The sequence below is a fragment of the Urocampus carinirostris genome, chromosome 10 (genome assembly GCF_059441175.1).
Source record: "Urocampus carinirostris isolate Australia breed hairy pipefish chromosome 10, RoL_Ucar_1.0, whole genome shotgun sequence".
NCBI lineage: Eukaryota > Metazoa > Chordata > Actinopteri > Syngnathiformes > Syngnathidae > Urocampus > Urocampus carinirostris.
The window spans coordinates 14,842,092-14,855,670 of NC_142358.1; the positions used below are offsets into that span (position 1 = coordinate 14,842,092).

Genomic DNA, 13,579 nt, shown 5'->3' on the forward strand with positions numbered 1-13,579 from the left:
GAACCTTTTTGACTCAAAGAGCCATAAAAGCAAAAAATATTAATTTTATTTTGGGAAAGAGCCACACCATATATTATGAGACAAATTTACTAAATTGCTAAACCCGCGCCCCAGACAAAAGCTTAGTCTTCAGCACATTTATTTTTGATGATTTGATAAAAGTTATGAAAAGAGAATAATGCCAGAGCCCCTGTCCCAAAATCAACAAACATACCACTTTAAACTTGTCTCTTTCTTGCACTTACTCAAGATCGGTTAAACTCCTTTTGACCCTTTTTTTATCATACATATTGGTTTCAAAACCAGATGCAAGCATTTATTTTGTAAAAACGTCACAACATTCTGAGAATAGGGAGCCTTATGTGCTTACCTTTGGCGAGAGATGGGAAGGAGTGCTTGTACTTTTTGCATAGCTCCACCCATCCCTCCCACTCACCCAATCAAATGACTAAGTTCTCTTCCGGTGTTTTGGCGTGTTTACAGTTCTGTGGATTCATCATAAGGTATCTGAACACTGAACACATATTACATAGTGAACTTTTATATAAAGGATTCTTTAGCGTTGTACAGCTAAAACGAGTTTTTTTTCCCCATTTTTTTGTGTGACACCTTGACTGTAAATTGTAGTGAAAAACGTGCCATATATATACTGCGAAGTAATCGTTAACCAGTAAGTTGCTGTTTAGCTGTACGTATAACTCTATAGGATAGACGAAACAACTTTTGGACAAGATGGAGAAATTTTGCATGCAATCAAATCTGTCTCTGAGCCACAGATACTCGTAGAAAGAGCCATATATGGCTCGCGAGCCATAGGTTCCCGACCCCTGCTTTACACACTTTGGGTTTAGTCTTTCCCAAATGTGTCACCAAGCATAATGCTTCCCATCCATTATCTCAGTAGGATCGAGGGGGTGCGGGAGACCATCCCAGCTATCTTCGGGCAGTGGGCAGGGGACACCCAGAACTGGTTTGCAGCCTGTTGCAGGGCACATAATGCTTCCATCAGACCCCCTAAAAATGAATGTGCTTTCATCACTGAAGTGAACTCTGGACAAGTTCTCTTCTGTCCACACGACATGCTCTTTGGCAAAGCTCAGTCTAGCTTTTTGATTTTATTTTTTTGCTAATGAGAGGTTTGATCACTGCAAAGAGGGCCTTTCGTCCAAATGCTCTATACCAGGAAGGCAATGTATGGCGAGACTGATCCTTAAAATGTTGAGCACTGAACTGGTGAGCAATTTCAGCTGCAGTGAGGAAACAATTACGCAGTAACCTGTCCTTTCTAGCATTTGTCTTCCGTGGACGACCTGCCTTCTTGGGCGACATGAATGAGTTTGTAGTTTTGTAAGGATTAAATCTTCTTGATATAAGAGATTTGGAACGGTTAACTTGTCTTGCTATGGCTGATAGTGTCAGAACCAGTGTTCCCTCTGCTGCGCGCGTGCGTAATTGCGCACTGCTCGCACATTCTCAGCGCCCAAGAAAATCTAGCCAGCGCACAAGGGTCCTAAACGGCTCTTCAGGTTGTTTTTGCTTCTTTAATCCCAACATGACCAAATATTATGTAAAAGTACGCACAAAGAGACTTAAAGGAAGGGGGGAATAGAACAAAAAAGAAAAAAAAAACCAAAATGAAAAAGTAGTGAAAAGCTGAGAAAAAAGGAAGAGAAAAGAAGAATGAAACATTTAGAAAAAAGCCAGAAAAAAAAAAGAAAAGAAAGAAATGTAGGAAAAAAAGTAAATAGAGAACAAAAAGAAAAAAGTAATAGCTCGGAAAAAATAAACACAATCAGATTTTTTTTAAAGGAATTTAAAAAAACACGGAAAAAAAAAGAAAAAGTTTGTGTTGCATTTAAATAATTTCCAATTATATCAAGTGAATCTTGTTGCCAACATTGTACTTCCAATAAAAAAATGTGATTAAGTACAGTTCTGTATCTTACAACCAATTCTCCCATTTCTCCAATACTATTAACAGAAGAAATGATACATTAAATTGTAGATAACAATAGTTGATTAATTAACATTATGATTAAGGACGGACCGAAATGGGTTTTCAGGGCCGATACTGACTCGGATTATAAATATTAAGAGGAGGCCGATAGTTTATATTTAGAACCGATATTCATTTGCTGTAAAAGCATAAAAATTGGCATAAGATTTTTTTTAATACAGCAATGTTATAAATTCAAAGAAAACTTTAATAGTGTTCTGAAACCAGTTACAGTAAATTCAATAAATTCAATTTAAACATTTGCTTACAAGGGGAAATCCAATAAAACCAGGATCTCATTCACAATGGTGAACTGGTTACAGCAATCCGCGAACAACTACGTACAATAAACATGCTTTACAATAAGGATACACCACATAAAGCCTACTTGCATACAACTAATCGTGGTAGTAAATATAGCAGAAAGCTACATTGCGTCACCTCGAATGTTAATGACGTTCGCAGTAATAAATACAATAAAACTCATTATGTAGACAACGATTGCTTTTTTGTTTTATTCACGGTAATCAATATTTCTTACTAAAAATTTTAAACAGACTACGATCGCGACACTCGTTCTATCCGAAGAGCAGCGCTGAGAAGCAAAGGAAAATCGGACTTTGGGTTCATGTGAAGGGGAGTGAGACACTGGTAATTTAGTCAAGAGTGGTCACATAGGAGATGGAGAGAAAAAAATAAGTGAGTTGGGAATGTGAAAAATATTCGTAAATATAAAAAACATTAGCGACAGCCCTAACTCTCCAGTCTATGACTGCGGAGTGGGCTTCCTACTTCAGTGGCTTCGCTCCAATACCGATAATCGTCAAATTCCCAAAGATCGGTGCCGAAAACAAGCCTGGTTGACCTCTAGTTATGATCATTATATTTTTCCCAACCACACTAACAAATGTATGTAAGGTAGGTGCAAGCCAATGAATGTCAATTCTTCTAAAAGTTAATGTACGTAATACTGTGAATCTGAAGTGTTTATCTGAATAACTATTTTCGTTCATTTAAAAGTGGTGTCCGCAACTTCAAAATATTCTACATGTTGACGCCATTGTGTGGCTGAAATCATCATTCAAGCCTCTGTCACGCTGCTTGTTCTGCATGTGCAAGTACGTGACTCTTAGATGTTCTCGATTTGAGTAGGTATTTGGACCATATTTTAAAAAGTTATTTAATTACTCTCACAATTTTCCTCCAAGAATAGAAGAAAACGGCAAGCATGTGCATTATATCACTCTCCACAACCTTCTTTCCTCCAGCCTAATGAACGCCGTGGCCAGATCACCCATGATGAAAGTAAGATAAAGGCACATAGTCATGGTGGAAAAAAAATAAATGAAGGCTCTTTGAACTCAGTTGGGCATTGTAAACATACTTGAAATGTTAATTTTAAGCTTTTAAAATACACCTCATCTTTAACTTGCTAGCATATTTTAAAGCGGACTTTTTTTTATTTTGCATTTTTTGAATGTGTGGTCCATTGAGTCAGACTGCCGAGAAACATGGCAAAAATTCCAAGCACTTCACCAATATTTTGGGCTCTTTTCAAGCCTTGAAAACACAACATTAAAATTCAAGCATTTTCAAGGATTACAAGCACTCTAACAAATCCCTGAATTTTGATGTGTGAACGCCGTAGTGTAAACAAAGGGATTGTTATGATACACGGTGTCAGAAATGCGCATGAAACAACCTTACATGAATACTTAAACCGACAACAAGGTCTTTGGGCTTCAAGATGAATTGAAAAAAGGCGAAATGAATAAGGAGGTGAGGGCTCAAAACGTTCACTACCCCCAAATTAGCCAATTGGCTAGCACGAGCTAACCATGTCGCGTCCAGCTGATTAGCTTCACGTTTAGCATAGTTAGCAGCGCACGAAAATTAGCTAGCTTACAGTAGTTAGCTGCAGTTAGCTTAGCGAGCATCCGCTTTGCGTAAAACTGGCTTACCTTGTCCATCAGTTTCCAACACTTCTCAACGGTCTTTTTGTCCACGGCCCCCGGCTGGTGGTGCGAATGGAGGTGGTGGTGGTGTGGTTGGAAAGCGTCTTTCATCATTCCGATTAGCCCCCCGCCTTTCTTCAGGTTGCCTGCCATGTCGGGGCTTGGCGGCAGCGGCGGCGTTTGGGGTCTCGTTGCCAGAGCCGCAGACAGGTGAGGCGCGGCAGCCGACGCCTAGGAGAAGGTGAAGGTCCGGCCGGCCACCCCCTGGGGCGAGGACGGCGCCCGAGTGACAAATCCGGCGATTTCTTCGCAGGTGGGTGTTATCGTGGAATAGAAGCCATCAGTAAAACAACCAGTTTATGGAATCAAATGAAGTGGCATATGCGACCCCCCCAACGCCGAGCGTGAAGCACGCTATGCTGCGTCTAGCTGCTCCACGCCTCGGCGTGCGAGCACACGCGCAGCCCGGCGAGGGGGAGCAGCGCAGCCCTGATAATAGCACCAATACGGTAAGCGTGTTCTGCAGTCCTCCACGCAGGCAATGAAAATGCAATCAGCGGCGTTTTCAGCTCCGTTTGGCCGCCGCTTGGTGGGGTAAGTCGGGCTTCTGGGTGCCAGCCCTGGTTAGTCAGGCTGGCGGGGAGGAAACCGCTCGCTGACGGCTCCGGGCAGGAAGTGGCAACGCGGAGTGCTTGACGATAAGGAGGCTGAATGAAGGAGAAAACATTAACATGGCCCGGTAAAGCATTTCTTTTCCGATTCTCTGTGACGCGTGTATGAGCGGCCTTTTCCTTCCCTGCTCGTCTCTTTCCGTTGCCCCCACTCAAAATCCCCACTCCACGCCTTCGCCCCAGAGATGTGTCGTTTGCGAACGAAACAAATTTACGAGGCGGCTCCTTGAAGTTAACGTCGCGAGCCGACTCCCATCGAAATTGTCTTTCTTTCTTTCTTTCTTTCTTTCTTTCTTTCTTTCTTTCTTTCTTTCTTTCTTTCTTTCTTTCTTTCTTTCTTTCTTTCTTTCTTTCTTTCTTTCTTTCTTTCTTTCTTTATCTCTTTCTTTCTTTATCTCTTTCTTTCTTTATCTCTTTCTTTCTTTATCTCTTTCTTTCTTTATCTCTTTCTTTCTTTATCTCTTTCTTTCTTTATCTCTTTCTTTCTTTATCTCTTTCTTTCTTTATCTCTTTCTTTATCTCTTTCTTTATCTCTTTCTTTATCTCTTTCTTTATCTCTTTCTTTATCTCTTTCTTTATCTCTTTCTTTATCTCTTTCTTTATCTCTTTCTTTATCTCTTTCTTTATCTCTTTCTTTATGTCTTTATCTCTATCTCGTTCTTTATGTCTTTCTTTCTTTATCTCTTTCTTTATCTCTTTCTTTCCTTATCCCTTTCTTTATGTCGTTCTTTCTTTATCTCTTTCTTTCTCTTTCTTTCTTTATCTCTTTATCTTCCTTTATCTCTTTTTTATTTCTTCCTTTTTATCTTTCTTTATCCCTATATTTCTTTATTTATTTATCCCTATCTTTCTTTCTTTCTGAATCCCTTCACTTCTTTTTTTCTCTCTTTATCCCTAACTTCCTTTCTTTTTTTATCTCTTCCCCCTCTCTCTCTCTCATTTCTCTGTCTTTCTTTCTTTTTGTTTCACTCTCTCTCGAAGGAGCTAGTGACTGGCCAATAACTGGCGGCATGTGTGTTATCTGCCTAATATAAAAATGTGAATGTTTGAATGAGGTACAAATTAACCGTTATTATAATATAGTAATGCCGCTCGATGATCAATGACGCACTCAATATCTGATTAGGTCTCGTGGCCAATTTAATCACAAAAAGGCGGTATAAACATTCACACAAGAGCTACTGTTGGTCGAACTCACATCATTCACGTGCACACAAAGACTGACTTCAAAGCACAAAACTTCCTCCCCGTCGTTTCTTAAAGGGACCCTGCGTGAACACAAAAAACAGCAACAAACGTAACAGCCATTACATTGCCTTCTCCTTTATGAAGTCCCTTGCCCTGAGGACCAAACAAAAAGATCTTCCAACCGCCTTAGCATTTGCCTCAGTGACTGCGGCTGGCCCTGGGCTTGACCAAGTCCATCTCGGGTCGACCAAACTCTACCCGATCTTCCGTTGATCGCTGTAAATTCATAACTGCCGTTTCCCCCGGCGGACTTGCCACTTTAAAAATTGCGGTGTTGATGGCCGCTCCCTCGGAGCCCCACTGAGAGGCTGAAATCAGCTTCACACGCTGACCACTTGGCAAGATGAGCACCCCAGCTTCCGAGTCTACCACAATATTTGCAGCTTTCATAAAGTCTCGGCCTAATATACATGGGTCACAAACATCCGCCACCCAGGCTGAATAAGTTGTTAGGTGTCCCTGGACGAACACAAATGTCCCCCTTCCCACGGAAACGACGTCAGGCCTCACAATCGTGGCGGAAGACTCCGTGTTCACCAGGGCTGTGCAGGAACCGTCCCCAATCTGCAAGTGAACAGGGCTAGGGTCCCCCACGTCCGTCCACCCTACCAATGCAACCTCCTCGTTCTGGACGTGCGGGTCCATGCACACAGCTTCTCTGCGTGCAGGTTGCACTTCCTGATAAATTGGAGGGATTTGCGTAGTCAGGTCTATACGGGCCCCTTTTTATTTTCCTGCTGCTTTACCATCCCTGGGAGGTGGCTTATCAGGCGACCTGGTTTTCTACATCCTCACCAGAGAGCAGTGCGTGCTTTAGGGTCGTCCCGCTCTTCTCCCTTTCCATGGCTGTGGTTCACGTTGCTTAAATTCACTGTGTAGCATTTCCTTCAAATCGAACTCTCCAAAACGCCTCTGCAGCCCCCCACCTGTGTGCCGCCATTAAATCTCTCTTCGTGATTTAACAGCAGCAGACAGTATGCGATGTTGTCATTCAGCAACAGGGCCAATCAATTTCGTTTCGTTTGACTACTCTGAAGTCCTGACCACTAATTCAAATTGCGCTTCATAAGCTTCCCAACTGTAGCACGGCGGCTGAGTGGTTGGCGCGTCTGCGGCACAGTTTCGAGGTCATGGGATCAAAACCAGCTACCAACCTGCCTGTGCGGAGTTTGCATATTCTCCCCGTGCTTGCTTGGGTTTCCTCCAGGCACTTTTCTTCCGCATTCCAAAAACATACATGTCAGGCTAATTGGTTCGGTCCAAATTGTCCTTTGGTGTGATTGAGCGAGTGAGTTGTCTGTCCCTGCGTGCCCTGCGACTGGCTGGCTTCCAGTCCTGGGTGTCCCCTGCCCACTGCCCGAAGACAGCTGGGATGGCTCCAGCACCCCTGCGATCCTACTGAGGATAAGCAGTGCAGATAATGGATGGATGGAAGCTTTCCATCTCTCCTTACTGGAGAACTTGAGCGCTTTAACAGCAGACCTTGTGTTCTGCTCATATTTGCACCGATCACTCCACATTCGGTGCAGCTTAATGCTGTCATTCATTAAAAGCAAATTCAAATTACTAGATCGGACTGAAAGCGCGAAGCCATGCCCACCATCGCTACAATATCTATGCATCACACGGGGAGCAAATGGAGCGGTCGTACAGCGAGCTACTCTTGAGTCGCTATTCCTGATAGCATAGCCGTATCATTTCTTCCTCATTATGCAAACTTATCCCAAAAGACAGTAGAAAAGGGTCTCAATTATTAGATACAGTGTTACATTCATAGCATCAACGTGTTCAAAGATGGTAATAACCTTGTAAGAGTGGATGCAAAATCTTGGAAATATATGAGGAACACATAGAAATAGATTCAAATTTGTGAGGCATAATAGTACATACCTGTCAACCTCTACGGTTTTGCCGTACAAAGTACGTTTTTTATGCATTTTAAGACGAGTACGACGTACAAGGAAATCTGTACGGAAAAACGCAAATTTGTCAATCGCATGCGTCTGTCGCCTGGGGATTTCCCATCATGCATCATTCCGAAAAAAAATAAATATATATGGTGTACAATTATTTTGTATTTTGTACGGGAAAATATGACAGTTTGTACGGGCATGGAGCCGTGGAGGTTGACAGGTATGGTAGTATCAAGAGGATATAATAATTAAGTTTTTCTTTAAGTTACCAAATGCCAACTACGTGTGTATTTGTTTTTGGAATATTGTTTTTTTCTTCTGTTGTTTTTCTTTTTTCATTAATGTCTTTTTTATTGTCGTTTTCAGCTGTATTCGCCCGCCAAAACTCATTTTGTGCATAATGTTACCTAGTAATTGTATATTAAAGCAACAAAAACAATCTGAAGAGCCTTTGGGGAGCCAAAAGAGTCAGCTCTTTTTAGTGAGCCGAGCCAAAAGAGCCTTTTCTCGAAAGAGAGACAGAATTCACGTCACTCCAGGCTTATTTGAGTGAGAGGAGCTACCCGGTAAAGGCAGTTAACTGCTAAATACTGCAAACATGAAGCACAACACACAACCGGGGTCACACAGCTACTGTGGCAAAACAACAAATGACACATGAAAAACCCCTGCAGAGACCAACGAGCTGCAACTCAAAATGTAATCATGCTGCTGTTCCTGAACAAAAACCTGTAAGTCCATTGTTACTATAGCAACAGAGCAAATGAGAGACAATTGACACTGTGTTTGCATTACTGACTTTATAAATAAAAATATGGTGGAATGAAGGGTATTTTAGTTTACCTTTGTATACAGTATTTGTATTTTCATAACGGCTTTTTTGTTAGACTCTCTTGGGCTTTTGTTCTGAAGCAATTGTAATATATATATATATATATATATATATATATATATATATATATATATATGAAAATATATTTATTTTATTTTTTTCTTTATAGTTTTTAAGTTTGCAGTGTAATTATTTAATTTTGAAAAAGGAAACAATTTTAGTGCCTAAATTCTTTGTGCAGTGTTAATCGTAATTATCAACTCAAGGTGGGAAGGGTTCAGGTATTCAATGATCTTGACATTTCCAAGAAAATAGTGTAGGTATGGGATCTTTATCAATTGATACCACTATGTATTTGAATTTGATCGATATCAAAATTCCCAATATTGCCCACCCTAGGAGACTTTCCAACTAATTACTGTACACAAATCTAAAGTGCACGATTGAGTCACCGGGTGGGCCCGTGCAGTCGTGCTCGTCCTTGATTAGTCACTAAAGAAGTCAATCAACTGACAATTGATGCTGGACACGTGTCACCATGGCGACTGGTGCAGAGATGGTGGTGGACTACAGTTTCTCTGAGGGAAAACAAACCCACATGCATTTGGACGAACATATTCGGAGGACAAACCAGGTGGTTTTTTTAATTGTTGTTGTTTTTTTTTTAATTGAAGCTGTGGAAAAAAAACTCGTCAAAGTTGGCCACCAAGACAAGGCGACCAAAATATTTGCATGGAAGCTCCTCTCAAAAAACATCGAGAGACATGTTTTTACGGCTTTTTTTTCTTTTAGTACATGACTACCATCTATTGGCGGGTATTTGATACTGCAGGCAAGCCTTGAACTACTGTATTGTATTTTTATACTTTTTTTAGCCACCCCTTGAGGCACTCCCTATAAAATGTTCAAAGTTAATACCAGTTTTATGTTTCTGTAATGCTTAACTGATCATGTTACATAAATGGACAGTTTTAAGTTTTTCTCATCACTTTAGTGTACCGTAGCTCAAGAGGTAACTCAGGTTATTCTGTAGCTTATGAATGACCTATATTTCCTGTTGATGATATATGTGTATTATTTTTTATTACAACGTCCATTGCAGCCTGGTCATCCTGGAAGGGGGATTACCTCATGTGCGGTCCCTTCTCAAGGTTTCTTCATTTTCCTCATGTTGAGGTTTTTGAGTTTTTCCTTACCCTCGTGTAGGTTTTAGATCAGGGGATGGTGTAATAATAGTCTGTGGTTTGCAATTTGATTAATGGCTATACAAATAAACATGACTTGACTATACAGGGTAATCATTTTACCGTAAATTGGGATTTAAAAAAATAATCTTTTTTTTCTCGTTTTCCTGAAAAAAGGAGGAAAAAGTATAAATTAATACTTCAAATGAGCAAAAGAATATCCGTCGCAGAACAATTCTACCATCTCATCGTTTTTTCTTGCGTCATTTTTCAGTTAAAGATGTATGACGGATTGCTGACTGTAACCCATAAAATTTCGGATTTTGGAACAATTTAAATGCTCCTTTGACGGATGGAACTTTTTAAGTTATGCAAATGATCTAGTAAGGCTTGGCATAGGCTAACTGATTACTATGACTATTACTATGTTTAAAAGGAACACACCGAGTTGTAAATAAATAGGTACGCTTACTCTACATGCAAAAAGCGTACTTTTTTTGTTTTAGCAGAAGTAAATACTATCTAAAAACAGGCCTAAAGAAAGTATTCCGTATTTTTATTATTGCTCTTTTTGTAGTCATGAAAAGAAGCAATACGTATGCTGCTATGTACGTGAAGGAAATAAATCATTGAGCAAAACTGAGGCGGCGCCCTAGAGAGTGTTTCGCAATATGCCATCGTGGGAGATAAGAGTTTTGTAAAATAAATCCATTATTTTATCTTGTAAATATTTTTTTATATATTTTACACATTGGGGTTTTGAATCGGGCGTGGGAAGGTTTTTATGGAGTGTGTGAAATAACTATGTTTTACTCACAATTGCTCAACTTGTGATTCAGATGTAATGTTGATTGGTCTCCGCGAGAGGCCGCAATCTTATTATTTATAGAATTTGGCCTGGTTAAAAACCTTTCATTAAAAAAAAATATGGATTTAAATGATAAGCATAATACATTATCATATAAACGTGCATTTTAAAAGTACTTCCACGTCCAGAAATGTATATTCGTTTTACATAACCTGAGCCTCACCCAGAGGGAGCTGGAGCTGACATAATTGTCTGCCATCTTGCACCCACGAGTCCCAAAAACCATACACCTCGCCAAAGGGTGCACCCAAATGCAAGAAAAAAGTTGCAGGTTGGTCACTTTAAATCTCCGTAATTTGGGTTCCTATTTGTGCTTTGCAGGGCTTATAAATGATGTCAACTGGACATTGCTTTTGCCTATATTTCATGTCGACGATGTCTGTGTACTGTCTGTTTATTATTCTTATGCTGAGGTTTTTGATTATTTTTATTGCCTTCATGTAAGTTTTGGATTAGGTTATGGTGTAATAGTCTATAGTCTGTACAGCCCCTCGAGATTTATTGTAATGAAGGGCTATACGACTAAACTTCCACTAATCTTTAGTTGCACAACACAATACAGTGACATCTAGTGGTCAAATAATACACACTTCCTTTAAGAGAAATCTGTATTGTACCAATAGTTTGCTGCTATGATAACGTTTCTTCTAGTAGAAAATGTTTTAGAATTCAAAAAGTACCGTACTTTCCGCACTATAAAGCGCACATAAAATCTGAAAAAAAAAAAAAAAAGCTGACTATGCGTCTTATAATCCAGTGCGCCTTATATATGGATCAATATTGAATTGCAAGGTCTTGCAACTAAGAAAAGCAGCCACCGATTCCATTTTTCGCGTAGAAGAAGAAGTGCGCTGTGCATACTGGGAAATATTAAACAACGATTCTGATTTATTTGTGCGTTTGTATAAAGACCCTGAAATGGCTCCTATTAAGAGACACGCTTACAACGCAGAGTTTAAACCCAAGGCATCAGTCACGCAGGAGAACACGGAAATAGAGCAGCAGCGAGAGAGTTTAACATTAATAAATCGATGGTGCGGAAGTGGAGGATAAGCTGCTCCAAGTAAGGAAGACTAAACAAAGTTTCCTTGGCAATGAAGCGAGATGGCCACAGTTAGAGGACACACTTGAACAGTGGGTTGTTGAACAAAGAGCAGCAAGTAGAAGTGTCAGTACAATAACTATTCAAATGAAGGCAACAGCGCTGGCAAAGGAACTTAACATTAAAGAATTCAGAGGTGGTCCTACTTGGTGTGTGTTTACGTTTTACATTTTACAGTTATTGTGTTATTGCTTTATTGTTATTGTTTTGCACTTGTTGTTTTTGCACATTACGAGTGTCACTATATTGCGATTGCACTAACGTTTAATTTACCATAATAGTATCAGACGTTTTTTTGCGTGTTGACTAAATGGAGGAAAAGTAAAATGTTTTGCCTTGCTGTTGTTCAAAGATGTTAAAGATATGTCACGAAAATGCTTTACTTCAGAGAAAATAATAAAACAGCTGTTTGTAACTACATCCTCTACTGTAGCCAAGTCAAGTCAAGTCACATTTATTTATATAGCCCTTAATCACAAAAATGTCTCGAAGGACTGCACAGGATTACAATTACAAAATTGCACAATTACCTGATCTCAAACCAGCATGCACTTATAGCGCCATATAATGCGGTGCGCCTTATGTATGGAAAAAGTTTTAAAATATATCATTCATTGAAGGTGCGCCTTATAGTGCGGAAAATACGGTAAATAACTAGCGCATGGGGCATCCCTTCCAATTAAGCATTTCAAAGGAAATAAGATAATTCAAATTAAACAACTTGGCAAAACAACAACAACAACAAAACAGTATCTCTGCAATAATTCTACCAAACTCATTGCTTCAGATGATAATTGCAACCATTATCAGTCAAAATCAAAAACCTTTAAACTTTTTTTCGAAAGTGTCCTGTAATGCAAAAAAAAAAAAACAAGATTACAACATCTAATTTGTTTTCCTTTTCAAATGAGTTATCATTTGTTTTTATATTTCCTGACTTTTGCCAATGTTAATGACTAATCATGCCGCAGCTTGCAAATGTCACATGACTTGACTATACTCAGACACGAGCTGTGATTGGTTGTTACCTGAGCAAATTTGATGTCATTTTTAGTTGTCAGCAAGTGGCAAAATGCTTGCATTCTTGAAAAGTTGGACTTTGCTGTTAATGTTTTTTCAATTTTGCATCGTGTTCTGCTTTCTGATCGTCTAAACAGCTTTTTCCCTCTTCTCGGATTAAAATTATTATTAGCGAGTTCACAGTTCATGGATCCCTTAACTGATTACTATGACTGTTACTATGTTTACTAGGGTCGTCGGGGCACCATTTCCTGTGGTGTGCCTTGGGCAAGTACAGCCTGGCAGAAATGAAAATGAAACAGTTAGTACAAGTTACCATGTTTACCAGTGGCAGTAGTAGCCGCCTAATCTTACCCAAATGCAACACCTTCATCTTCTGATCACTGTTGTTTTTTGGTGTAATGAGTCATCCTGCTCTTCATTAAGGATAGCGGCTTGTGTGTGTGTGTGTGACAATTTTGACACTAGACCCTAAATCACTGGGTAAAAACTGTTTTGTTCCGTAATTTAAAGTAGAAACGTTTTGTTTAAATTTCCATTGTATAGTACGCATTTCCCCACTTATGGCTTTCATATTTCTTATGGAAAAACAAACTTTGTGGCTAGGCAACACAGCGGATGAGTGGTTAGCGTGTCCACGGCACAGTTCTGGGGTCATGGGATCGAATCCACCTGTGTGGAGTTTTCATGTTCTCCCCGTGCTTGAATGTGTTTCCTCCGGGCACTCCGGTTTCCTCCCACATTCCAAAAACATGCATTTCAGGTGAATTGGCCGGTTCAAATTGTCCCT

At 39.9% G+C, this 13,579-nt stretch overlaps 1 protein-coding gene across 2 annotated transcripts in view; it reads right to left on the reverse strand.

Moving 5' to 3' along the window:
• Positions 1-4,789, reverse strand: part of cbl (Cbl proto-oncogene) — a 37,547-nt gene extending 32,758 nt beyond the window's left edge. For both annotated transcript variants that reach the window (XM_088345370.1, XM_088345369.1), the window contains exon 1: positions 3,958-4,789. In XM_088345370.1, the coding sequence (XP_088201496.1) occupies positions 3,958-4,104 (147 nt within the window). In that variant the 5' untranslated portion in view covers positions 4,105-4,789. The remainder of the gene's footprint in view (positions 1-3,957) is intronic.
• Between the last annotated feature and the right edge of the window lie 8,790 nt (positions 4,790-13,579).